At 40.8% G+C, this 25,745-nt stretch overlaps 1 protein-coding gene across 8 annotated transcripts in view; it reads left to right on the plus strand.

The window, feature by feature from the left end:
* The window catches only part of ADAMTSL1 (ADAMTS like 1), an 883,534-nt gene that overhangs the window by 821,482 nt on the left and 36,307 nt on the right, over positions 1 to 25,745 (plus strand). For 2 of the 8 annotated variants that reach the window (XM_045043888.1, XM_045043889.1), the window contains one exon: positions 7,792 to 8,321. The exons of the other annotated variants lie outside the window; for them this stretch is intronic. In XM_045043888.1, coding sequence (XP_044899823.1) covers positions 7,792 to 7,854 — 63 coding nt within the window. In that variant the 3' untranslated portion in view covers positions 7,855 to 8,321. Of the gene's footprint in view, positions 1 to 7,791; positions 8,322 to 25,745 lie in introns of those variants that run through there. 8 annotated transcript variants of the gene reach the window in all.

Below are 25,745 nucleotides of genomic sequence, written 5' to 3' on the forward strand. Positions count from 1 at the left end.
CATGTTGCAATAAAATGGAGAGCTACCTAGGTGTGTGACTGCAGAGAGCATTGGTGTGAAGAGAAGGACAGTCAAAGCTTCTGTTACTAAATCCTGGTTCATTTCCTTAACACACCTGTCCAGTTTCCATTCGATGCTGGGCCTTGTGCCCTCTCCCAGCCTTAGAGGATCTCAGAAGCAGTAGGAAAGAGAGAAAAGTCAGCCACGTGTGAGAAAATCTCTGAAGAGCTGCAAAAAAAAGCCAGGGGAGTGAGGACCCCTTTCTCTGGTGACGGAAAATCGGCAGGCTTCAGAGAATTGTTCAAACTCAGTCTTAAATGATGAGCAAAAGCATTCCAAGCACTGAGGCAATAGACACATACTTACTGAGTTCCTTCTGTGCTCTGGGGCACCATTGAAGGCACTGGGGATGTAGCAGGGAACAAAATAAAAATCCTTTCTCTCACATAGCTTTCATTGTACTAAGGGAAATAGAAAATAAACACAGTGACGTAAATGACACAGTATATTAGAAGGTATGGAAAGTGGAGTATATTAGATAAGTGCTATGGAAAAAAAATAGAGCAAGAAAGATGGAAAGTGCTGATATGGGAACAAGGATGCAATTTTAAATTAGATTGGCAGGAGAAGGCTCACAAAGAAAGTAATCTTTGAGCAAAGACTTGAATGTGAGCTATTGAGCCTTGCATACATCTGGAAGAAAAGAAGAGGGGAGATGAGGGGAGAAAAGGGAAGGAGAGGGGAGAGGAGGGAAAGCTGTGGAAAAGCCAGTGTGGAGTCTTTGAGGCAGGGACATGCCTAGTGTGTTCAAGGAACAACAAAGAGGCTAGTGTGGTGTTGCCGGAATGGAGTCATCGGGGTTGTGTGTGAGAGAGAGAAGATCAGAGACGTAACAAGGCTGAGGGCAAATTGTGTAAGGCCTTGTAAATGGTCATGTTAAAATAACAGTGAGAGAAAAAAACTATAAATGCCCAAATTTATAAACAGACTCAATATCGCATTGAGCATCATGGGCTTTTCCAGGATTAGGCAAGGGCAGGCAGAAGTGATTTCTTTTATTGGAAACCATGCAGCCAGCTGAATGTTATATAGCTGACTCTAGTAAAACAGAGGTTTATCAGGCTGGCTCTGGTACAAGCCAATATTGCTGACTTAATTTGACTCACATGTGTTGGGCACCTGCTACATCTACCTGGCTCTGAGCTGGGCTTCTACAGGCACGTGCCTGGCCATTTCTTTCATCAAGGACGAGGTTCCCAGTTGCACGAGAGTCACTGAGAAGTTAAAAAAAAAAATGTCCTAGGGGCACCTGGGTGGCTCAGCCAGTGAAGCATCCGACTTCGGTTCAGATCATGATCTCATGGCTCATGAGTTTGAGGCCCCGGTTGGGCTTTCTGCTGTCAGTGCAGAGCCTGCTTCAGGATCCTCTGTCTCCCTTCTCTTTGCCCCCACCCCTGCACACGTGCACTCTATCTCAAAAACTAATAAACATTTAAAACCTAAAAAATGTCCTACCTGAGACCAATTAATACAGAATTTCTGGGGGTGGGGGTAGACATCAGTCCTTTTGAAAACTGATTCTCAGAGCTTGAATGGACTTTAAAAGTCACTTCTGCATCCCTTTCTACTCATGTAGAGACTGATATGGGAAAATGGGAGGCTTTATCATTTAGAAAATTTTAAACTGGTATTCAAGCCTCCTTGCTATTCAGACCCATCCTCTACATTTATCCTTCCATCTTATTCCTATCTCAAATGATCCCTCCATTCCAATCAAAATGTTCCCTAGTAATTGCTATGGCTTTGAGCTTTCCTTGCCTGGAATACCCTCCCCTGCCCCTTCATTTCTGGCTGTATCCTAGAAGTCTTCAAGGCACAGTTCAAGCCATTCTGCGAAGCCTTCTTGCAGTGCTCCAGCCTGAACTGATCTCTCCAGCTGACCTCCTGAGGCATCTACTCCAGACCAGGGTCGGGCAAACTTTTTCTGTAAAGGACCAGATAGGAAGGAATTACTTTATGCATTGAGAGCCATAAGACGCCTATCGCAAGGACTCAACTCTGAGGTGTAAACAGCCATAGACCGTAAGAAACAAATGAGTGTAGCTGTGGTCCAATAAAAGTTGATTTCCAAGTATCCAGACCATAGCTGAATAGTCAACCCCTGCTCTAGACCACTGATAGGACACTGAGCTTTCCACATTTTCTATTATTAAAGGTATTTCTCATTTGTGTCAGGTCTCCCAACTAGATTCTAGGTCCTGGAGAGAAAAGAGACTGTCTAAATAGTCTCAGGTGATTTAAAACAGTGTTAGGTAGGGGCACCTGGGTGGCTCAGTTAAGCGTCTGACTTTGGCTCAGGTCATGATCTCATGGTATGTGGGTTTGAACCCCGCTTCGGGCTCTGTGCTGACAGTTCAGAGCCTAGAGCCTGCTTTGGATTCTGTGTCTCCCTCTCTCTCTGCTCCTCCCTCATTCATGCTCTGCCTCTATCTCTCAAAAATAAATAAAAGTTAAAAAAATTTTTTTAAAACAGGGTTAGGTAGCAGGGCCTTGGCTGAGAAAGCCTCTTGAGTCATTTCCATCTCATTTCTATTACAATTATAACTTTATCATCTGTCCCACATACTTCCACCCTCGCCCCACCCTGTACACTTCCTGATTATTCTGGTACAGACTGGATCGAGCACTTCCTGCACCCCATTATGAGGCAATTCACACAGCAACAGTCAGTGAGTACCCTCGGCCACATCTGTTGGGAAACCACTTTTCATCTGATTGTTTGGAAAACTAAGATCATCACTGTTTCCTCTCTAAAGATAGTTATGGGAACAGCAAGTTCTGATGGCCAAAAGTTAGGTAAAAAAAATAATCCACAATGGGGGACCGCCCCATCAGAAATTACAGACATGGCAAACAAAAGTGATGCAAAGAAAAAAATAGGAGAGGGCTAGCATACTTAATGAGGAGAAGGATAGAAGAGGAATTTATCTTGACCCTTTTTGAAGAGACATGAGTTGGCATCTGTTTCCTCATTTATATGGAAAGCCTGAGGTTTTATGTCACAAGGAAAATGCTTTTGATTTCCTATAGCTTTGCCCACAAAAAGAATATGCTTTGCTATTAAGAAGAAAGGTCAGCATTTGTGGTCGTTATGGCACATGCTTATGCACTTTTGTCTTTTCTTTTTAATAAAATCCAAAGTAGAGAATAGAGACCCCATAGGGACTGCAGGAAGCTCTGTAGCACATATACTATAAAACTGAATCAGTATTTCAGAGGGCATTTATGAGGAAGCCACAGGAAGGAGCACTGTGGTTCTTTAGATTGGAGTGAACATCCATAAATTTAAAAAGACACCAGAGCATAAGTGACACTTAAAATAGTTGGACACAGAAAGCGAGGCAGTAAATCTCCCTGCCTGGCCACTGTTCCAAGCCACAGCAAGCATCCAGGCACGAGCTTATTTTAAGACTCCAATAGTCAGGAAATGGGGACCTTGAGAAACTTACACTTGCCCCTGCCCTTTCCTGGCACAAGGACACAGTTCGCAGACCCATCTGCCCTCCCCTCCATGTTTAACAGGAATGACGTGAATGAGTCGGATGTCCCAGAAATAGACTGGTATTAAAAGTCCATCAGTGGGAAAATGAGGAACTCTCCACTTTACCTAATAAATCCTTCCTCAACCCCGAACTGGCTTTTGAAAATACTGACTCTGGTTCCATGCCTTCCTGCATCTATGTGGTCTAGAGGCAGTTTTACATCGTGCCCAGAGGCAGTTGGTGGAAGGGAAGACAGGATCATGAACCTAAGGCCCCCTGCCTTGGTTCCCATCCTACCTTGTACAGTGAAGAGCACAGGGGTAGTGCCTCAGTTAGAAGACCTGTTACCAAATCCTCAGTTATAAATAATTGTCTTAGTCCATTCAGGCTACTATAACAGATGCTACAGAATGGCAGAAATGTACTTCTCAGTTCTGGAAACAGGAAGGCAAGAATCATGGTGCCTGCGTGGTCATATTCTGGTGAAAACCCTCTTCCTGGTTCATAGCCAGCACCTTCCTGGTGTGTTCTCACAAAGTGGAAGGGGCTAGGGATGGATCTCCGTAGTCTCTTTCATAAGAGCACTGACCTTTCCATGAGACTGCCACCCTTATGATTTATACACTCCCAAAGGTCCTCTGTCCTAATACCATCACACTGAGCATTAGGATTTCAGCACATGAATTAGGGAGGGGGGACACTAACATTCAGAACATAGCAATAATGCCCATCTTGCAGAATTAATTATGATAAAGGTTAAGTGAAATCATATCATATGCAACCTGCCCAGTTTAATCTTGGTACAAAGTGGATACTAACGTATGTTAATTTCTTGCCTCTATCCTTTGCTTCCCTTTGAATCTATGAACCAGGAAGTCCGTTCTCTTCTTCACTGTGGTCTGGCACAAGTTCTTCCTTATAGGATCAGAGTTTGTTGCCATTTTGAGCGTACATCCCTGGCTAAAAATCATTCAGGGTTCATTCTATGCCAGATGCTGGGTTGGAACAGACAAGCACAATGTAGGCCCCCTGACATCCAGAAACTTCTTATCTAGTTAGAACATATCAACACAGAAGGAATGATAAGAAAGCAGTAGAAGTTGACGAGGAGAAAGAATAAAAAGCACTGAATGGTTGCTCTGTGAATTTGGAATAAAAGACCAAGGTTTCAGTTCTCTTTTGAAAGTTCTATTCCCATCTATCCACCTCAGTCCCAAGCTCTGTGTTGGGGCCCTTCACGTGCACATTGGAGTTTGCACAGCACAGTGGTTAGGAGTGCAGACTTGGTCAGAATGCCTGGCTCGGCTGCATGGTAACAGCTGTATGACCCTGAGCAAGTTCTGGAAGTTCTCTCTGCCTTTGACTGTAAAATGGAGGTAATAACTGCATATACCTCCAGGGCTTTTGAAAGGAGTAAATGAGGTAATACGTATAAAGTGCTTACAATGGTGCTTTGGCACACAGTAAATGCTCAGCTAATGCTAGTCATTAGTATCTTGGCAGTACATGCTCTTGCCCCAGCCCTCCTCTTCTTGAAGTGGGAGAACCAAGAAACTTAAGAATGCCCTGGGGATACTGTATTATATACCTGAAAGTTGCTAAGAGAGGAAATCTTAACCGGTCTTCCACAAAACAGAAATGGTAATTATGTGAGGTGATGGAGGGGTTAGCTATGGTGGTAATCATTTTGCAATAAACAAGGGTGTCAAATCAACACGTGTTGTACAACTTAAACAACGTTATATGTCAATTATATCTCAATAAAGCTGGAAAAGGTGGGGGAGTGGGGGAGAATGCCCTTAGGGGCCAAGTCCTGAAGGCAGAGATAACCTACCTTTCCACTAACTTACCCATTTTATGCTGTTCATTTTTCCTTTATATATTTACTAGCTAATTTATATATTTACTAATTTAATATACTTTTTGGTCAGGTTCCCTCAGGCAATTTCAGCCTATCTCAGATAAATTAAGCAAGAAAAAGAGAAGGGCTTTTGCCCACTACTGAAGCGAAAGGATGAAAAGGGTGTGAACTTTGGAATAGGACTTGAACAATGGTTAAGTCACATAACCTTTATGGGCCTTCCTTTCTCATGAGTAAAATGGGTTGATAACCCATCTCTGAGGACCAATTTGAGAGTCAAATGAAATTAAATATGTAAAAAATTTTTGTAAACTCTAAAGTACTCTATGAGCCCTGATCCTGAGGCTAGAGGTAAGGATGGAGGTAAAGGTGGGATTTCTAGAACCCCAAAGAGAAGGCAGAATCTCAGGGATTCTGGACTATTTGTGAAGACCCTAGCTTCCAGCCGAGAGCAGTTTCCTTAGCTGTTTCTCTTTGCTACGTACTGGAACGTAGATTGCATTGTTGTTTTTTTAACCCTTGGGAGACTGTTGCTGATAAAATATAGAGGACTCAAAGCACCCGAGCTGACTTCATGGAAAAGTGGGACGGACCTGAGCAGCACCAGGACTTACGGGATTAGACAGGCCAAGAAAGGGACACAGGTGTGAGTTAGGCATCCCTCATGAGAGACAGGGAGTGGTATAAAGCAGAAGACACAGTCCTATTCTACATCTATGGGCTTGGCCCGTGGAGTACAGATGCCTGGACTCGTTGTTTTGTGAGACAGAATGGAATGGAATGGAATCAAAACTCAGCCAGGATCTTGTCTCCTATCAGTCACCTGTTGCCACTTGTAGGAGGTTGCAATCTTTTATCTTTTTGTGAGTTATGCCTGCTGTGTTAAGGAAAAGTTGGGAAAGCAGAGTTTGGAAAATATTAGGGAAATCAAGTTTGTTTAACCTCTTACAGAATTAGCTTCAGTTTCTTTTATGAAGCAGAATTATCACCCGGCTTCTGCTTTGTAGTACCTTTTTCTCTCCTGAATAAGAAGTCATTCCCAACACACACACATACTCCTTACCTTCTTGTTACCCATGGATATTGGCCTTAACACTAAAATTTGAGGGCTTCCTTTGACTTTAAGGCTCTTAGAGCTTTAAACAAAAAAAAGCAGCCCATTTAATTGTTCTTTGCTCTTGAAAGGAAAACAAAAAAGAGGAAGGTAGTTTTCTTGAGAGCATCAGTTTTAATGTCCTCTTTTATGTCAAAAAAGTACTTTCTAGATACATAAGAAACTGGGAACACTGGTGCCCTGTGAGGAGAGGAGCCATGTAGCTGGGGAAAGGTGAGGGGGAAATAAGAGGGAGAATTTCAACATTCCATTTAGTTACCCTTTAAATTTTGAATCATATGAAGTATTTGGAAGTATATGTATTAACTATTCAAGAATAAATGAATAAAATCTGGGCTGGAAACCTAGCACAATTCCACAAATATTTCATGCACCTCCACTCTATGCCAAGAATTCCACATCTTGGGGCCCTGGGTGGCTCAGTCATTTGAGTGCCTCTTGATTTCGGCTCAGGTCATGATCTCACAGTTTTGGGGATCAAGCCCCACGTCAAGCTTCGCACTGACAGCACGGAGCCTGCTTGGGATTCTCTCTTTCCCTCTCTCTTTGCCCCTCCCCCACTCACACTCTTCCTCTGTTTCTCTCTCCCTCTCTCAAATAAAAAAAAAGAATTCCGCATCTTGATCATCACTCAGCTTATGCTCTAGGTCTCCCGTTCTATGGATACACGGGACAAACAACTTGAGAAAACATCCTCCATTTGCTGATAGAAAGGAGAGCAAGGCAGTGAGTCAGGATCACATTTCAGCTCCCTTAAATTCCTAATGAGGTTACACACTGGTATAGTTGGGTTCTGGTTTTGTTTCAGTGTTCTCATGGGTCGTCTGAGAGAGAAATTTTGCCAGGATATCCCCGTGCTAGGAGCACACGTAGCATTCCTAAATATAGAAGAGGATTTGCACCATCTCTGAAAACCTGAAAAGAATTTTGTTGACCATTTGCTGTTCCCTATCCACTACAGCCTGTCAGAGCAAATCTTAGAAAGTAGGTTCAGTCCAAAGGGAAGAAATGATGACAATAATAATTGTACTCTTATTCTAGAAACATAACCTAGTAAGACGTCTGTATCTGTTTGAAAGTCTAAACTCTCTTTCATCATTCACCTTTACTACTTTATCTCTGAAAGGTACATAGAAAGACAGGTTTCATTCCAAAAACATCATTCTGTCAAGAACGTTTTTATGTGAAAATCCATTATGATTATGGAATTCTCCATTTCTCTGCGGGCAGTGCCAGCTCAGAAATAATGAGCTCCCTGTGTCTTTTGTTGCCAGGAGATAAGACCAAAAATTCATTCAAGGCCCTTTCTGGAGCATGGCAGGGACCGTCGTGTCTAATGTGTGACTCTTTGAAATGGTATCAACAGAGAGAAGCCGGCACAAGCTTGTCTGTTGTCCTGCCAGCTTCCTGAGCCCAGGAGAATAATTTAGGCCCAGAAGAAAATGACCACAGTGTTCCTATATGAACAATAAAGACTGCACCCCCTCTTAATTATTTTCCTTGTAATCCTGCTATTCTCAACTTTAATGAACTTTTGCGGTATCTCAGATCCTTGCTCAAAGCCATGCTTCAGGGAGTGACTCGTCACAGTTAGCTCTGAATGTAAGTCAGGAACATAGAGAGGGCCTCGAGATTTGGGGGAAGATTCTTCTTCTAAGCACACTGAAATCATTCATAAAATGGTGGAGTTAGAAAATATGATACAAAGTGAAATTGGAGGTAAAAATAAAACAAAACTTTTGTTTAGAAGTCTTTACAAACTTTTAACTATAAGCTTTTTATATTCAATAAAGCAAAAAACACATCCCATTCCATGACTTTTGAAGGATTTTCCCTCCTTTCTCCACCCAGATTGTCCTCTGAAAATGTCTATTTATCCATTAAACACTACAGACAAAACCTGTAACATAATAACTTTGTTTTACTCAAATGCTGCTATTTTTCCTCAAATCTTTAAAAGTACTTAAAATCTGATGAAACGTATGAGAAATGAAGCTCCAACAACCCCATGTTCTCAACCGTCAGCAATTTTACTGCTTTGGGTGCTGCTGTTTATCAATCCCCCAGTCCTCTAAATCCTAAGGCCTTGGCAGATAGAGAAGGTTTTTCTCCCACACCTGTTGTTCTATTTCTTGATTTGGTATAAGAATTGCTTTTTTCATTACCATACTGTTATTTTGACATAATCTCCATTTCACAAAAAAGTTGGAACTATAACATAAAGAATTTTTTCTACCTGGTCCGAATGAGTTGACAGCACAATACCCCATCACCCAGTGTACATTTCCTTCACGTTGTGGCAGTTGTCCCAATAATGTCCTTAACAGCAAAAGAATCTGTCCCGAACCCCATGCTGCATTTAGTTTTCATGTCTCTTAAGTCTTCTTCAATCTGGAACAGCTCCTCAGGCTCCCTTGACTTTCATGACCTTAACCATTTTGAAGATTATGGGACTGTTATTTTAAAATATGTTCCTCAATTTGGATTTGTCTCAGGTTTCCTCATGATTAGATTCAAGTTATGCATCTCTGGCAGAAACATCACAAAAGTGATGCTGAACTCTTCCCATTACACCCGATCACATGATCATGATTGCCATTGTACCACTAAGGTTCATGTTAATTGCAATCACTTGTTTAAGGTGGTATCTGCCAGGCTTTTTCACTGTAAAGTTTCCCTTTTTGCCCTTATAATATGTATTTTGTGAAGAGATGCTTTGAGACTATGTTAAATATTCTGTTCCTCATTTAACGCTCAATTGATTCATTTACTTATTTATATCTGCATGGACTCACAGATTCCTGTCTTATTGAATGGGCTACAATGTATTGCTAACCTGTTTTACTTTTATGCAAGAAATTTCTCAGATTCAGTCATTTAGAGCCTCTTTAAGGTGACTCCTGTACCCTTTGATATGTCCATATGAATCTTTGATAATTTCTTACTCTCTGTCTCATCTTGAAATTTACCTGCTCTAGCCTCGGAGAATTGATATCTAGAAACCCAGATCTCTGACCCAGGTCTCTTCATTGCTTTTGGAGTATCACTGCTGTCAGTCCTTCTCAGTGCAGAGAAATGAAAACTGTCTGCCTGTCTATCTATCTATACATATACACATATACACACGTGCAAACACATTTGTTTTATTTCTGTGTCTGTATATTGGGATTCATGAGTCCTTCCTTACATCTCCAACTATTGTCCAACACCACAGTATTTATTCTGTTTTTTACCCTTTCAATATTTGCAATTATCTGTCTCCCAATACCCTTAATATATATATTTGTTTAATCAAACCCTCTCAATATAATCTATCACCACTGTCTCTACCCCCCACAGTTGTGGTCTTTATCCCACTCAGGGTCTGACACCCCTCACCAAGCCATCACCACAATCCTCAGGTAGATGCCCTCTTCACTCTGCTCAGGCCTAGTGCCCCACTCTGGTCTACCATGACTTCCCACCTCCTCCCTGTGAATGCTGCTGCCTTCTTTGGCTTCACCTGGTGGCTTTTAGACTTAATTGTTTAAGAGGGGAAAACGGAAAGAAATGGCTGGTGTAAGAATTTCTGAACAGAAACCAAATTGCTTCCAGGCTTGAAAGCTAGAGGGTAAAACAGGTAGAGAACAAAAGGGGGCTCTGGACAGTACCTCGTCTTTGTATTCTGTGTTGCAGGAAGGATCTGCTTGGCCAGATCACTGGTGACCACCCTCTAAGCCAGGCACTTTTTATAACATCAAGTCTTATGTAGCCAGGGAGTACTAGCATGTTTTATGTTTCTGGATTTGAATAAGAGAATGCTATCATTGGTACCTTTTCCAGCCCTGCTCTCTAAGTCTTATTTATTTATTTATTCATTCATTCATTCATTCATTTATTTATTTATTTATTTATTTATTTATAGAAGCTCTTATCCTGGGGACCATGAGCTTTAAGAGGCTGTAAGCTCCCTAGCATATGTGCAAACCTACTTTTCTCTAATAAAACTTTCTTCAGATTCTCAAAGATATTCATGACCCAGCAACACTAACGACTTGCTATACATTAAAAGCTCAAAAACAGATTCAATCTTACTAGTAAATAAATGCAAATAATAATTAGACAATATTAATTAAATATGAGGAGATTGGCAAAGATGAAAAACATTTACAAAATCTGTACTAGTTTCCTATTGCTGCTATAACAAATTTCCCCAAATTTAGTGGCTTAAAACAACACAAATTTATTCTTTTATGGTTGTAGAGGCCAGAAGTCTGAAATGGTCTTATTTGGCTAAAATCAAGATCAGCCAGCCTGTGTTCCTTCTGGAGTCTCTATAGGAAAATCCATTTCTTTACCTATTCCAGCACCTAGAAGTTACTTACATCCTTTGGCCCTCTTCCATCTGCAAGGCCAACATCTAGCAACTTCTTCACATCTCTCTCTGACTTTGGCCCACTTCCTTTCCCATTATAAGGACTCTTATGATTACATTGTGCCCACCTGAATAATCCAGGATAATCTTCCCTTTCACGATCCTTTCAAGATCCTTTCTTAATCACATCTGCAAAGCCTCTTTTGCCATGCAAGGTAACATATTCATAGGTTTCAGGGATTAGGATGTGATTATCCTTGGAAGATCATTATTCTGCCTACCAACCACAATATCCAATAATCATTTGGCATTTACTGTCATCCATTGTTGCCCAAGGCATAAATTAGTATAACATTTCTGGAGACAATATATTTTTAAATGATGCTTATTGATCCAGCAATGCTACCTCAGTAATGTAACCTAAGAGATATCTGGATGCAAAGATTATATATACTAAGAAAGTTATTATACCTTAGTTTATACTAATGGAAAATTGGAAACAATGTAATTATGTATAGAGAATTGATTAAACAAAAGTTCTGATGCATTCACACTTAGAATCTTAAGCAGCAATTTAAAAGAAAGATGTAGACCTATATTCATTGATGAGACTGAGATTTATCAACGTATTCAGTGATATATGTGCACATGTATGATTAGAAGAAACAACATTCATACGATTAGGATTGTTTTATTCTTTTTTTTTTAGTATTTATTTATTTATTTTAGAGAGAGAGCACAAGCGTGGGATGGGCAGAGAGAGGGAGAGAGAAAATCCCAAGCAGGTTCCTTGCTGTTAGCATGGAGCCTGACCCGGGGTTCAGTCTCATAAACTGTGAGATCATGACCTAAGCTGAAATCAAGGGTCAGGTGTTTAACCAACCGAGCCATCCAGGCACCCCAGGATTATTTTATTCTTATATTTATCTGAACTTCTAACCTATAATGAACATGCACTGGATTTTCTTTAAAACGATTAATTGAGCCTGTTACATAGCAAAGAAGGTATTGAATTCATCTTTCTTCTCTTGTGAAAATGGCAGTTGTCTGTAGAGGTAAAAATACATCCTGCACAGGCATTTAGTGGTTTTACTACACTGTGTGGTTCTTAGCATACAGAAACTAATGATCTCATACGCTAGACCAGAGTTGGCCCTTCGGCCAAGTCTAGGCTACCACCTATTTGTAATTAAGGTTTTAGTTGGGCACAGCTATGCCCATTTAATTCCCTTTTCATCTATTTATTGTCTGTGGCTGCTTTCAAGTTATAGTGGCAGAGTTGAGTAGTTGTGACAGAGACCATATGGACCACAAAGTCCAAAATATGTATTGTGCGGCCTTTAAAAAAAAAAAATTGCCCACTCTCGCTCTAGACTTTCTTATCAACAATGACAAAAAAATCTTTCTACTGCTTAGTTTTTAAGAAATTATTTTGACAAAGAGATAGCAATGTGTGAGCACCTTATTGTAAACACTTCTCTTTCAGTCCAACCCTGCAAAATCACAATCCAAAAATGCATTTTAGGAGAAAAAAAAGTCTCCTTACTATAGGAAGAGTTATTTCTTTCCCTATTTCCTGGTATTTCCCAGCTTTAGTCTTTAGAAAGCTCTAGGAGCCAAACAGTAGTGGAATGCTAATTGCACCTTTTAACGTGGAGTGTAGGTACCGGGTGAGGTTACTGAATAACAGGCATTACCTATCCCCATGGTACATGTTTTTGCTCTCCCCAAGCCTGGATCTTTTGCCTTTCATATCTCTACTGTCCTTGGAGTGCCTTTGAGAAGCTCAGTGGGAACATTAGTTCTCACTTCCATCAGTTGTATAGAGATTAGGCAAATAGCCCTGTTTCCTCTCCCATTCTAGACCCTCTACTTTCACCTGATGTGAGTGCTTGGAGAATAGGAAAGCCCATAAAGAATGAATTCAATCAATAAGTTCTCTGTTCCCAGCAAAGCATCATGCCCTCTGCCTCACTCAGGGCTACTTTGCCTAGAATCCCAAGTTCCCTAAGGAGACTGCATTGGTTTTAGGGTCTCTAAGTCCAGGTGATTCTTTCCAAGGTCAGATTTGCCCCGAGGGTCTGAACTTAGCACCTCAACCTTAAATCACCAGGGAGCACACTAAACGTTCCAAGGGAGTCTCTGCACTGTAGAGGACCAAGGCAGATCTGAGAACCAAACGCAACGAGGATTAGAATCCAAAACAAATCAGTATCAGAAATGTATGTTGCGAGACAAAGAGCAGGCATTTGGACAGCCACTCTCTGCTCTTTAGATCCGTGTCCCATTGCCGTGATGGCTTTTTCAGTCAGGGTTGTAGGTTTCTGACCTCCTCTTCATAGGACACCTCTATTTCTGGGCCCTTCACAAACTACACACTCTTCCGGCTTGGCTGCCAAAGGCCAGACATCACCTGCCAGAACATATTATGACACCAGCAGAGTTAGCCAGCAGCATTCTTGCAAACACTCACCACCAAATCCTTCCCATCTCTCTCCTTTCTCCCTCCACATGGCTCGCATCCCTGCTTCAGCCCGCCTGCTTAACCCTCCCCTTATTCACCTCAGTCACATTGTTTATTATTTTCTTTACTTTGTTGAGGAGTTTCTGGAGCCTCAAGACCCAGGAGGCTTATGTGGGAATAATAAATTCAGGCAAGGTCTTCATGCTCCCCCAGCAGCCCCACCCCTACCACTCACCCTGGAAATGCTCCCCCAGCAGCCCCACCCCTACCGCTCACCCTGGAATCCCTCGTCAGCAGTTACTCCTTCCTGTGACTTGCCGCTGAACTCTGTGGTGTGCCCCAGTCAGGCCTCTGAGGATACCTGCTATGAATATTAGCCATTCTTCACATCCACTGCTGTTCTGTGGCTTTGGTTCAGCAGAGGAGAACTGAAATGGGGTGTGTACGGGGCTGTGAGCGAAGGCTCTTTTCTTGCGTGTGTGGGTTTTTATTTATTTTGCAAAGACTCTGGCCCATAAGCGAGCCAAACCTAGGCTGAGTTCATGAAGGCATGTTGGCTCTGAGCTGCTGCTGGCTTTTGTTTTTTTCCCCAGCCTAATCTGGATGTTTTCTAGCTGGCCTCTCCGTTGGCTGGCGTGAGGGGGTGAGGACGGCTATATTCTGCAAGGGAAGAGAATATTCATAGAGTCTGAAACCATCATTTCTCACAGCAGTAGCACCTAGATTATTACAGAGGACTTCTTGAAAGCCCTGAAATATTGTCCCTATTTGGGCCAAATGTGAAATAGCAGTCTCATTCCTTACACAATCTAGACTTGGTGGCTGTAACCTTTAAACACACACAGAGAGGGGGGTTCAGACTTGGGACCCTCCTCAAAAGTATGGTATGGCCCAAGCAAGATCCACATTCTGGGCTTCATTAAAAGGCCATCTCATCAGTGGACTGAAACTCCCTTCCTCTGCTCCAGACAGCCTCCAGCCAGGCCTCCTCTGGGGTCACCCCAGTCTTTCCTCCTGCAGGCCTGGTAGCACCTGCCAGCAGCCTGAGGGTAGAGTCAACCAGGGACTTATAAACCCAGAAATTTGAAACTTTAAAAAAAATGCTGATGTGTTTTTAAAGGTGCGTTTCATGCCAAGAGCCTGCTGGCAGAGAAGGACACATGGGAACTCTGTGTATTATCCACTTTAGATAGTTTCAATCCCCGTCAACACTAATGTGAATTTAAAGAAATTGGACCAGTTTCCAAACCCCCACCCCCAGGTAGCCCAGTCAACCCTGGATAAGCATGTTGTTCAGCAGTGCCAAACTCTAACTTAGACAATGCAATTATATTTTCATAGCTGAGACTCTGTACGTATGGACATCATAAATGGCAATCACCTTCCTTACCTGTAAGAGAATAATCAGATCCTAAGGTACTGGCTGAGGGCAGTAGCCAAGCAATAACCAAACCATTTTGGAGAAGGCAAGGCTTTAATCAAGTCATAAATCTGGACGGAGCTACTTTTCATGCTGAGAAATATATCAAGTTCTTGTACCAGATGCCCAAGAGCATGGAGACATTAGCATACCCCCTGCCAGTGGAAACCCAAAGCCTGCCCTAGGGGTAAAAAGACATTTGGGGAATGGAAAATGGGCTTGTATAGTTCCTTTTCTTCCAGGAATGTTTTAGAGTTAGTTTTCTTTGGGCAAATGTACATGGGAATAGTCTTGGCCTGCTTATTCGACCAGCTTATTGGGAGGTCCCAAAAATCGGAGTGAAAATTAAAGTTGTGTGTCTTCCCCCACAGCCTTCTGGGGTCCAGCTGACAAATGGGGAGTAAGGAACTGAGTTTTTTCCGATATGAATTAATCATGTCTTTCAGCCTACTGCCTGGTGCCAGTTCCCACCCACTCTATGCTGCTTTAGAGACCATCTCTCAAACTCCAGGGAGCACCAAACCTGAAAGGAGCAACCAGAAAATGTGGCGAGGCAGCCTCTCTGCTCTCGTCCGTCACCCCACGGCCTTAGAGTGAGGCCAGTGCGCACCGTATACCACGCGCAGCATGGAGATCCCTCCATAAATTTAAATGGCTGAGCATTTTCCAGTTTTGTAAAATTAAATTAAGGAAAGGACTCCCAGACTGACTCCACCAAGTGCCAAGTTTCATCCCAGCACACATCATTTTTATAGTAAGTTTTAACTCCGTGAAAAATACAGGATTATAATGGAAATGCTGACAGGCCCAGAGCCAGCTCATGAAGTAATAATGCCACGTCTTTAATATTTTTACACAGCACGTCCTAATCTGCCACAGCTTTCTTTGCCTTTAGATAGTGGTTAAATAAATGAAACCCTCCAGAGCACTAGTTTTTTCTCCTCCTCTTTTAGACTGTGTCTTCCATTTTCAAACCATTGTTCCTTCTGGGCCTCTTTCAGTCTATTTACAGTTTTTGCTCTATACAATTGGTTTATCAAGCTCAGGTGCCTTTTTCTGAAGTATTTGGCTGCCGAGGGAGGAGAGATGGAAGAATTTGCACCCTGAACTCTTGCCTTCTTCTCATGAAGGCTAAGAGCTCATGGAATTCAACTCTGGATATATGTCTCCCTCAGGTGATGAGCAGCTGACAAATGCGCGAGTTGGCTTCATCCATCCTACAAGGAAGCCCATAAATCGAGCTGCTTGCCTCTCTCTCAGCCGATCAGAAATCCTACTGGTTTTCAGCCCTTCAATTCAATGAAAATATCCACTAAGTAATGACCATCATGAGTTCAGAGCTTCGTTCTAGACAGGTGCCTCAAAGGCAGTCCTATCTCCCCATCTTTAAGGTAAACCAGCATCTTCCAAAGGGTGCAAGGAAGTGGAAGCCAGGGCCACCAGGCCTCCCAGTTTTCTTCCCCCATGTTTTCCTCGTCTGTTGAATCAACCTGTTTCCCTGAGTGGGGCTACTTTAGTTGCAGAAACCAATGTGAAATAGACAAAGATGAAGAAAGTCAGTGAGGTCAATTTGACTTAATCAGGGATGTCAACTAGTGGCAGGTTACAGCTAAACGGACTCCCAGAGGATGCGATTTCATATTTAATTTGATTTTCTTACTGTGCACCTCTCCCTCATTCTAAACTTTTATCACTCTCCAGTTAATGTATTTAAAAAAAAAATAGTAGGTGAAACTAGGAGGAAAAACCCTCACACATGTATGAATCACACCTGGCTTTGGCTCAATTTAGAGCCACAGTAGACCTAGGAATGGAGGCCTAAAGGCAATATTTTCTTTCACTGGTTGAAAAGGATTGATAGAGAGAGGCTTTCTGCTGCCAGAACTCTCATTAGCTAGGCAGGCTTCCCAAGCACTGCTTCCTCCTCAGACACCTAACCAACTCAAGACCTGTAATAACGGAGGTCTGAGGAAAGAGAGCACTGTCATTCCCTGCTGATTGACTGTTTCCTGGCGTAGGCGTTGCAGTCGGGAGGACAGAAATGGTCAACGTTCATGTGTCCGGGAGGGAAACAGAAAAGGAGATGCTAGCCCCTGCATGAAACATTGTCAACATCCTCACTGAACCAGAGGGGGCAGGGGAGTGGTTCATTACGTGGTCTCTCTGGAGGTGTGGAACACGTTAGCCCCTGATTCTGGTGTCCTTGTGAAATGGCACACAGAGAGATTGCTCACCTTCAAAAAATGATTGATACCTCTTTTACTTTAGCAAATGAGAAATGTCCGTGACAGAAAGGAACCCCTGTTACAAGCCAGGTTTTCTCATTAGCAGTGAAACATGGATAATTATTCACTGGGAACATACACTGTGGGAATTCATGTTAGATTTCTTATTTTGACTATTGCGGTGGGCAAACCTCAGAGACCACTGTGTACACATAGAGACATGCACATAAATATGTACATAAAAGCACAGAGGCCTGCATCACACGTGTTCTGGGGAGGATACCACTTCTGGATACAAAGTAAGTCTTTAAAGAGAATGAGAAAAGCATTGAAAGACAGATTAGTGATGGAAAAGGCAGATGGCCAGAAATTTTGTTCATTGGCTTTAGTTATAATTAGTTTATTTTGGTCTTGACTTTCCCTTTACCTTTGAAAGCAGACTTCCCTAATACCATTTTCAATGCATGGTGAGTAGTCACACTTACTAGAAGTATGTTCTCTCTGGTCACTGTACAGATGTGAATGAAAACACAATAACCTATATAGCAGGACACTGGCCCTGTAAAGGAAAGAATATTTAGGACTGTCATAGTTAGGATATGCATTCAACAACCTATAACAAAGAGCCAAAATCACAGTCAGCAGGACAGGAGTGTATTTCTATCTCACTTGGAAGTCCAGAGGAAGGCATTCCAAAGATGGTCTGACAACCTACCATGTCATCTAGGGACCCAGACCAAAAAAAAAAAAAAAAAAATTTACACTCCTATCACTGGGACATCCAACACCTGGGCCAAGATGATCCACTCCACATACATGAAGGATAGAGGAAGGGGGAACAAGAGCAAGCCCTTTTCTTTTAAAGACATGTCCCAGGCAGTGTATACATCACTTTCCCCCTATTTTCACCGAAGGCAATCGTATGTCCTATACCTTATTGCAAAGGGGGATGGGAAATGTCTCCCTAACTGAAATTCAGGGGTTCTTTTACTCCAAGGAAAGGACAGTTATGATAGGATCACTAGCACTTTCTGCCATACAGAGAAACTGAACCAAAGTTGTGGGAATCAAGGGTGATAGAAGTACAAATGAAAGTGACCTCTGACGTCAACAGGGCTAAATGAACGAAGGTGAACCTATGAGCAGGAATTTGTAAGTTGGGCAGGTTATAAAGCGTTTGAGGAAAGATCTGAAAGTAGCAGGCTGGAACAGTAAATTTTTTTAATGTGTTAAACCCTTACAGAAAAAAAACATAGAATGAGCAGAATATGTGAAAAGCAACTCTTTGGGGGGCACCTGGGTGACTCAGTCAGTTGAGCGTCAGACTTCAGCTCGGGTCATGATCTCACAGTTCATGGGTTCGAGCCCTGCGTCGGGCTCTGTGCTGACAGCTCGGAGCCTGAAGCCTGCTTCGGATTCTGTGTCTCCCTCCCTCTCTGCCTCTCCCCCGCTCGTGCTCTGTCTCTCTCTGTCTCTCAAAAATAAATTAAAAAAAGAAAAAAAGAAAAGCAACTCTGGACGCTGAGTTGCTCATGATGATCGATGATTTAGACAACAGAAATATGTTTTTTTTTCCTTTTTATTATGGGTAATTTTGCATATATGCAAAGTAAACAACACTCATCACCCAGCATCAATAAACATGCTGCCATTTCTGTTTCCCTTGTACTTCTACCTCTCCCCCCCAATTAATTATTCTTTAAGTGAAATATACATACATTAAAATGCTCAAATCTTAACCGTACATTTTTGACATTTATATTTTTGACAGATACACGTCTAACTATATCCTTGTCTGACATATATCTTTGAACATGTGATATTTTTTTCAGTTTTCTTTCTCTCTTTGCTTCACTCTGGCAATTATCCGTTCCTGCATCGTCAATGTCACAAATTTTTTTCTCTAGGATTTAAATTGTATCTAGTGAATTCTTCATTTCATAAGATGTATGTTTCATTTCTAGAAGTTCATTTGATTCTTTTTATACCTTCTATTCTTATCTGCATGTTTTCCTTTAAATACTTAACATATTTTTAACATTCTACTTTAATATCCTTGTCTGGTAATTCTATAATCCCTATAATTTCTAGATTTGTTTCCACTGACTGAATTTGTCTTGGTTATGGATCAGATTTCCTGCTTCTAGACTTATCAGTTAACATTTGATTGAGTGCTGGATGGTGTAAATTTTGTGTAAGTAGGTATCTGGATTTTATTGTCTTCTAGAGATTGTTGGATTTTCTCCTGTTAAACAGTTACTCAATGTTTAATTTTGACTTTCTTTTTAATTTAAGCATTATTAAGGCACCTCTAGAGTAGTCTTTATTGTAGCCCCTTCTAGGGTTTCTGTTGAATACTCCAGATGATCAACAAGGATATTCCAATCTGGCTTGTCAGAATTTCAAGGTCTCCCAGCCCTATTTGAGCTTTGGGAGCTATTAGACTCACAACTCCTTAGTTGGTCTTTGCTCAGCCTTATAGAGTTATGCATTATATCTTTAATTGAGCAGATTGTCAGGATGAATTTATGCAGATTTCTGGAGCTCTTTTTCTATGTAGCACTCTCATCTCCAAAATTCTCAACAACATCTAGCTGCCTGAGCCTCTTTGAACTGTATTCTTTATCTCATCAATTCATTCAGACTGCTGTGCTCTGCTTGGGATAGTCCTCTGTTATGGGTTGAATTATGTACCCCCAAGTGATACTGAAATTCCAAACCCTCTGTACCTATAAGCCCGTAAATGTGACCTTATTTAGAACTAAGGTCTTTGAAGATGATGAAGTTAAGATGAGGTCATTAGAGTGGGTTCTAATCTAATATGACTTACAAAAAGGGAAAATTTAGACACAGAGACACTCAAGAGAAAACTCCATGTGAACATGAAAGCATGGAGTGATGCATCTATAAGCCAAGGAACACCAAAGACTGCCAGCTAACCACAAGAAGCTAGAAAAGAGGGGTAAAACGGATTATTCCTCACAGCCATCAGAAGGAACTAACACTATTGACACTTTGATCTCAGACTTCTAGCCTCCAAAACTGTGAGACAATAAATTTCCATTTTTTAAGTCACCCAGTTGGTGGTACCTTGTTATGGCAGCCTTAGAAAACTAGTATACTCTTTAAGGCTTTAAGTTTACTGACTCATTCCATCTCCAACTTTCTGTTGGAGCCCATCTGATGAATTTCTTATTTCATTTTTTATACATTTCAGCTCTGAAATTTATCTTTATAGTTTCTACTTCTCCACTGAGATACTTTATCTATTCATTTATTATGAGTGTATTTTCCTTTAAGTCTTTTAACATATTTATAATAGTTGCTTAAAATCATTGTCCACTCACTGAAACATTTGCATCTCACAATTTATGCAATCCTGAGAGAAATTGCTGTTTGAGTATGGGTCACATTTCTTCTTGTCTAATAGTTTTTATTATATACTGAGCATTATAAATGGTATATTGTAGAGACTCTGGATTCTGTTATGTTCCCCAGAAGAGTGTTCATTCTTGTTCTGGTGGACAGTTAACTTTGTTAGACTCAAATTCCAACCTCTGTCTTCCTTGCAGTGAACACCAAGTGAATTTTCTACTCTGTTCTTTCAGCTTCTAGCTGCTGTTCTTTTGCTGGGTCCCCTGGGGTTTGTATACTAAGAATTTGGACAGGATGTATGTAGATTTTGAGGTTTATCCCCACTGTGACTCTTCCAGGATTTTTCCCTTAACTTTTCAGCTGTTCTAACAACCCCCAGACTCTGTCCTCTGACATGTCAAGCCACCTCTCTGGGCCACATGAGCTTTGAGGAATTTGTTCAGGTAGCAAGCTACAAGCTGGCAAATCACACTTGTTGCAATTCCTGAATTTCTAGGATAGATTACCCTCCTGTTTCTGTCACTGCTTTTGGTTACTCTTCATTGCTTTCAAAGAGTTGTTTAATGGGGGTTGTCGTGGTTATTGTTTAGATTTTATGATTGCTGTTTGCAGGAAGATTAGTCCAACCAAGTTATTCACCATTACTGGAAGCTAGAATCCCCAGTCAAGTTGTTTGAAGAGTTTTCTGGCCGAGATCTACTCTGTTCTTGTTTTGCTACATTTGAAACATTCCCATTCACCCTCTTTAGTTTTTCATCTTCTTAATAACCCAGATGTTGGTCTGCTTCTAAAGATTGAAGACCCAGAGGTAAATTTTCTCTTAAATTCAATACATGGGTGTGCATAGCATTGAATAGGATATTTTGATCATACACTTTTATTTCTGATTCTATTAACTTGGAAATTTGATCATTCAAACATGAGTGAGGATGAATTTACCTATTGCCTGAGCAGGGAGTGGAGCGATTGTGGGGAAAATGTTTGTTTATTCGGTTATTTTTGTAAACAAATGAAGCCATTCATTCATTACACAAATTCTTACTAATCACTTATTTTCTAACAACTAGTTTCTGTAATCTCTCTCCTCTCTGGATTTCCATGATATTGCATAGTCTCAATTTTTGTCCTCTCACACCATTTCTTCTCAGACTTCTTTAATACCGCCTCGTTAGTCTTCAGTCACTGAACGCTAGAATTCTCCCACTGTTTTGTCCTGAGGCTTGATCTCTTTTCATTGAAGACTTTCTCCACACACATGTATGAAATTGGTTCCCCAAATTTGTAGCAAATATCAGACTTCCATTTTTATCTCCATCATCTTGATGGATTTTTCTGTACTCTGGTTCCATCACAACCTTTAAATGCTTAAAACTAAACTTGTGCTTAAAACTAAACTCATCCATCTCCAGGGGTGGAGATAAGCAATAGCTTCTCTTCCTGACTTACCTTAACCAACTAAGCCACCCAGGCACTCCTCAGTTTACCTTAATCCTCAATAACTTTCATATGTAACATCTCTTCCATGAGCTTTTCATTGGCATAGTTCAGTATCACTACACAATGATCTAAGCCATATAGATTGAATAGTCTATTTTACCCTTGGTACTTGGCTATTGGGGAGCAGGAAGAAGAGGGTGAGGATGCTGAGTTTGAAATGATGTTGGGAAATCTAGGTACCTTAAAAGGACCTTAAAGGTTATCTAATTCAGTGGTTATTAATTGTGGAATCTTCTTATGCAGACGCCCAATATATTCGTTTATTATTGAAATGGAAATAGAATCCCCAGAGCCCTACCTTATGCTGATTTCCTCTCGAAGGCCCCTCCCCAGGTACCTCTGCAGCCCCTTAGGGACCCAGGAAACTATCAATTATAAAACCGTTGACTCAGTCAAAACTCTCGTTTACAGATTAGAAAAATGAAACCAGAGAACCCTATTGAAATCTAAGCTTCTAATTGAGAGTCATGAATCTGCATCAGTGCATTTGAGAGTGACAAAATTGCTTTTCTTTTTAAAACTTTCTACAAAACTGATTTGTATCCTGATAGGTTTCAGAATGAGAGGCATTACTAGGGAGACAGCTGCTCCATACAGCTGTCTTCGCTGCTGCTACTCATGAGTCTTTCTCAAGTTATAAGAACTTCATGTCATGGCAGCCCTGATGCCTGCCCTTAGAAGGAACTCTGCCCCATCTCATCCGCCCTGGGAGCACTAGGCTGGAAGGCCCTGGGAGCATGTCCAAGACTCAAGACCCAGATGGGCCAAGAGAGATGTCCTGGCTGCTCACTCTGGCCCCTGATTCCAAGAAGGAGGGAAGATTATAAATGTAAATTGTTATGCAAATGGACCTCCTATTTAGCTGACTAGGATTCCTGGCTCCCAGAGAAGTAACTTCATCAGCCATAGAAAACAGCCTGAGGCTGCTACTGCTCCTTTTTCTGCTTAAAAACTCTCTCAGAAAATCAATCCTAATGGAGTTGGAAAATGAAGATTAGGCTAAATATGAGAGATTTCCTTGCCAAATATCTCATGTTTCCTCAGGAATAGCAAAGTTCTTACTTATCAACTTAGAATATAGTCAGCCTCACCAGGGCTCTGTCCCCACTGACCAAACATAATGATTCCTGGAACCAGCATCTTAACCATGTATGACACCTTTTTTTTTTCCCCCTTCAAAGCAGATGTGATTGAGACATATATTGGCCTGTTTAGGCAAGTCTGAAAAGCTATACTGGTTTCAAGCTTCACTTTTTAAATCATGCTATTTGACTAAGTAAATGTACAGTATTCCTGCCTTTTATTAGAAAATGAAATCAGCATCTAACTCCAGACTACAGTTGGGACTGAAGAGAGTTCGGTACTGCTGCTCCCAGGAGATCCCCAGTAGACTGATTTCTATACACCTCTCCCCAAGGCCATTTTTACCTCCATTTTATAACAGGAGTATAATGTCAGCACCACAGACTTCATAAAATATTAGATGCCTAGATGCCACCAGGAGCGTGCAGGGAACTTGCTCCTCCTAAGTATCTGAATAAGAAGACACAGGTGATCAGCACACAGGCAGAAACTTTGCCCTATCCCAAGCTTTGGATTCATAAGTTAGGAGAAACTTGGAACTCCCTTCCCCCTAAGTGTATCAGTTAGCTATCACCACATTAAAAAAAATAATAATAATATTAAGATTCAATGGCTTAAAATAGCAGTCATTTATTTTTACTGATCTTACTTACTTCAGCTGAACTAAACTGAGTTTGGCTGGGGAGACTTGGCTGTTCTCCACATTTCTCTCAACTTCCTCTTGGGATCATCAGGCCAGTCGAGGCATGTTCTTCTACTGGTGATAGCAAAGGCACATGAGCACAAGCAAAAACACACAGTCTCTTGAGGTTTAGGTTTGGAACTGGTATACCAGCACATCTGCCTCATTTCCTTTATTGTGGTAAAATATTCATAACATAAAATTGACTATTTTAAACATTTTTAAGTGTTCAGTGGCATTAATTACATTCACATCATTGTGCAACCATCATGCTTTCCATCTCCAGAACTTTTTCATCATCTCAAACTGAAACTCTGTACCCATTAAAAAACAATTCCCTATGCTCCCCTTCCTCTAGCCCCTGGCAATCACTATTCTAATTTCTGCTTCCATGAATTTGACTACACTAGGTGCCTCACATAAGTGGAATCATAGAATATTTGTCCTTTTGTGTCTGGCTTCTTTCATTAATGTGTTCATGGTTCATCCAGGTTGTCACACATGTCAGAATTTCTTTCCTTTTTAAGGCTGAATAATATTCTATCATACATACATGTCATACTTCATTCATCTACTCATCCATTGATGGACATTTGTGATGCTTTCACCTTTTGGCTATTGTGAATAATGCCGCTATAAACATTAGTGTACAAATAGCTATTCAAGTCCTGGTTTTCTATTCCTTTGGTTATATATATCGAGAAGTGGAATTTCTGGAGCATATGGTTAATTCTACATCTAATTTTTTGAGGAACCTCCATACTATGTCCCACAGTGGCTGCATCAGTTTACATTCCCACCAGAAATACACAAGGATTCTACTTTCCCCACATCTTCCTCAACACTGGTATTTCCTTTTTTTTTTTTTTTTTTTTAATAACGATCCTACTGGATGTGATGTGTAGCTCATTGTGGTTTTGATTTGCATTCTGTAACAATTAGTGATATTGAGCATCTGTTCATGTGCTTATTGGCCATTTTAAAATCTTTGGAGAAATGTCTATTTAGGTCTTTTGCCCATATTTTTTTTTCTTAGTTTGACTGTTTATATTGTTGAGTTGTAGGAATTCTTTATATATTCTGGACATTAATCCCTTATCAAATCCACGATTTGCAAATATTTTCTCCCATTCTGTGGGTCGCCTATTCACTCTGGTGACAGTGTCCTTTAACACACAAAAACTTTCAATTTTAATGATGTCCAGTTTATTTTTTTCTTTTGTTAACTGTGTAGTATCATATCCAAGAAATCATTGCCAAATGCCGTATCATGAGACTCTTGCCTGTGTTTTAAGAGTTTTATACTTTTAATTTTTTATATGGTATAAAGTAAATACACAACTTCATTTTTTGCAAGTGGATGTCTTGTTTTCCCAGCACCATGAAATGGTCCTGGCATCCATGTTGGAAATCATTTGACCACATAAGCAAGAGTTTATTTTAGGACTCTCTATTTTGTTCTGTTGGTCTATAATGTACATCTTTTTTACCAGTACTATACCGTTTCAATTACTGTAGCTTTCTACTAAGTTTTGAAATCAGGGAGTGTGAAAACCCCAAGTTTGTTCTTCTTTTTCAAGATTGTCTTGGCTATTCAGTATCTGTTGAGATTCCATATAAACTTTAGGATGGATTTTTATATCTGTGCAAAAAAAAAAAAGTCATTGAGATGTTGATAGGGATTGCACTGAATCTGTAGTTCACTTGGGGTTATTGACATCTTCACAATATTAAGTTTTCTAACCATGAACATAGCATCCTATTTATGTTTTAATTTTTTAGCAGCATTTTGTTGTTTTCAGTGTACATGTTTTTCATCTCCTTGGTTAAATTTGTTCTTAAGTATTTTATTCTTTTTGATATTATAAATGGAATTGTTTTCTTAATTTCTCTTTCAGATTGTTCATTGTTAGTGTAACATCTGACTCATTATATTGGCCAAAGTAGTCACATAGCCAAACCCCAAATCAGGAGGTGGGGAAGTACATGTAACCCACCCATCATGGAAGGCCACTGCAAAGTTACATGGCAAAGTGAGTCAATACAGGGAGGAATGAAGAACTGGGTTCTGTAACAGTGGTATCCCATCCTGAACTTCATACAGTCAATTACAGCGTTATTTTTCCAG

Source organism: Felis catus, chromosome D4, assembly GCF_018350175.1.
Source record: "Felis catus isolate Fca126 chromosome D4, F.catus_Fca126_mat1.0, whole genome shotgun sequence".
NCBI lineage: Eukaryota > Metazoa > Chordata > Mammalia > Carnivora > Felidae > Felis > Felis catus.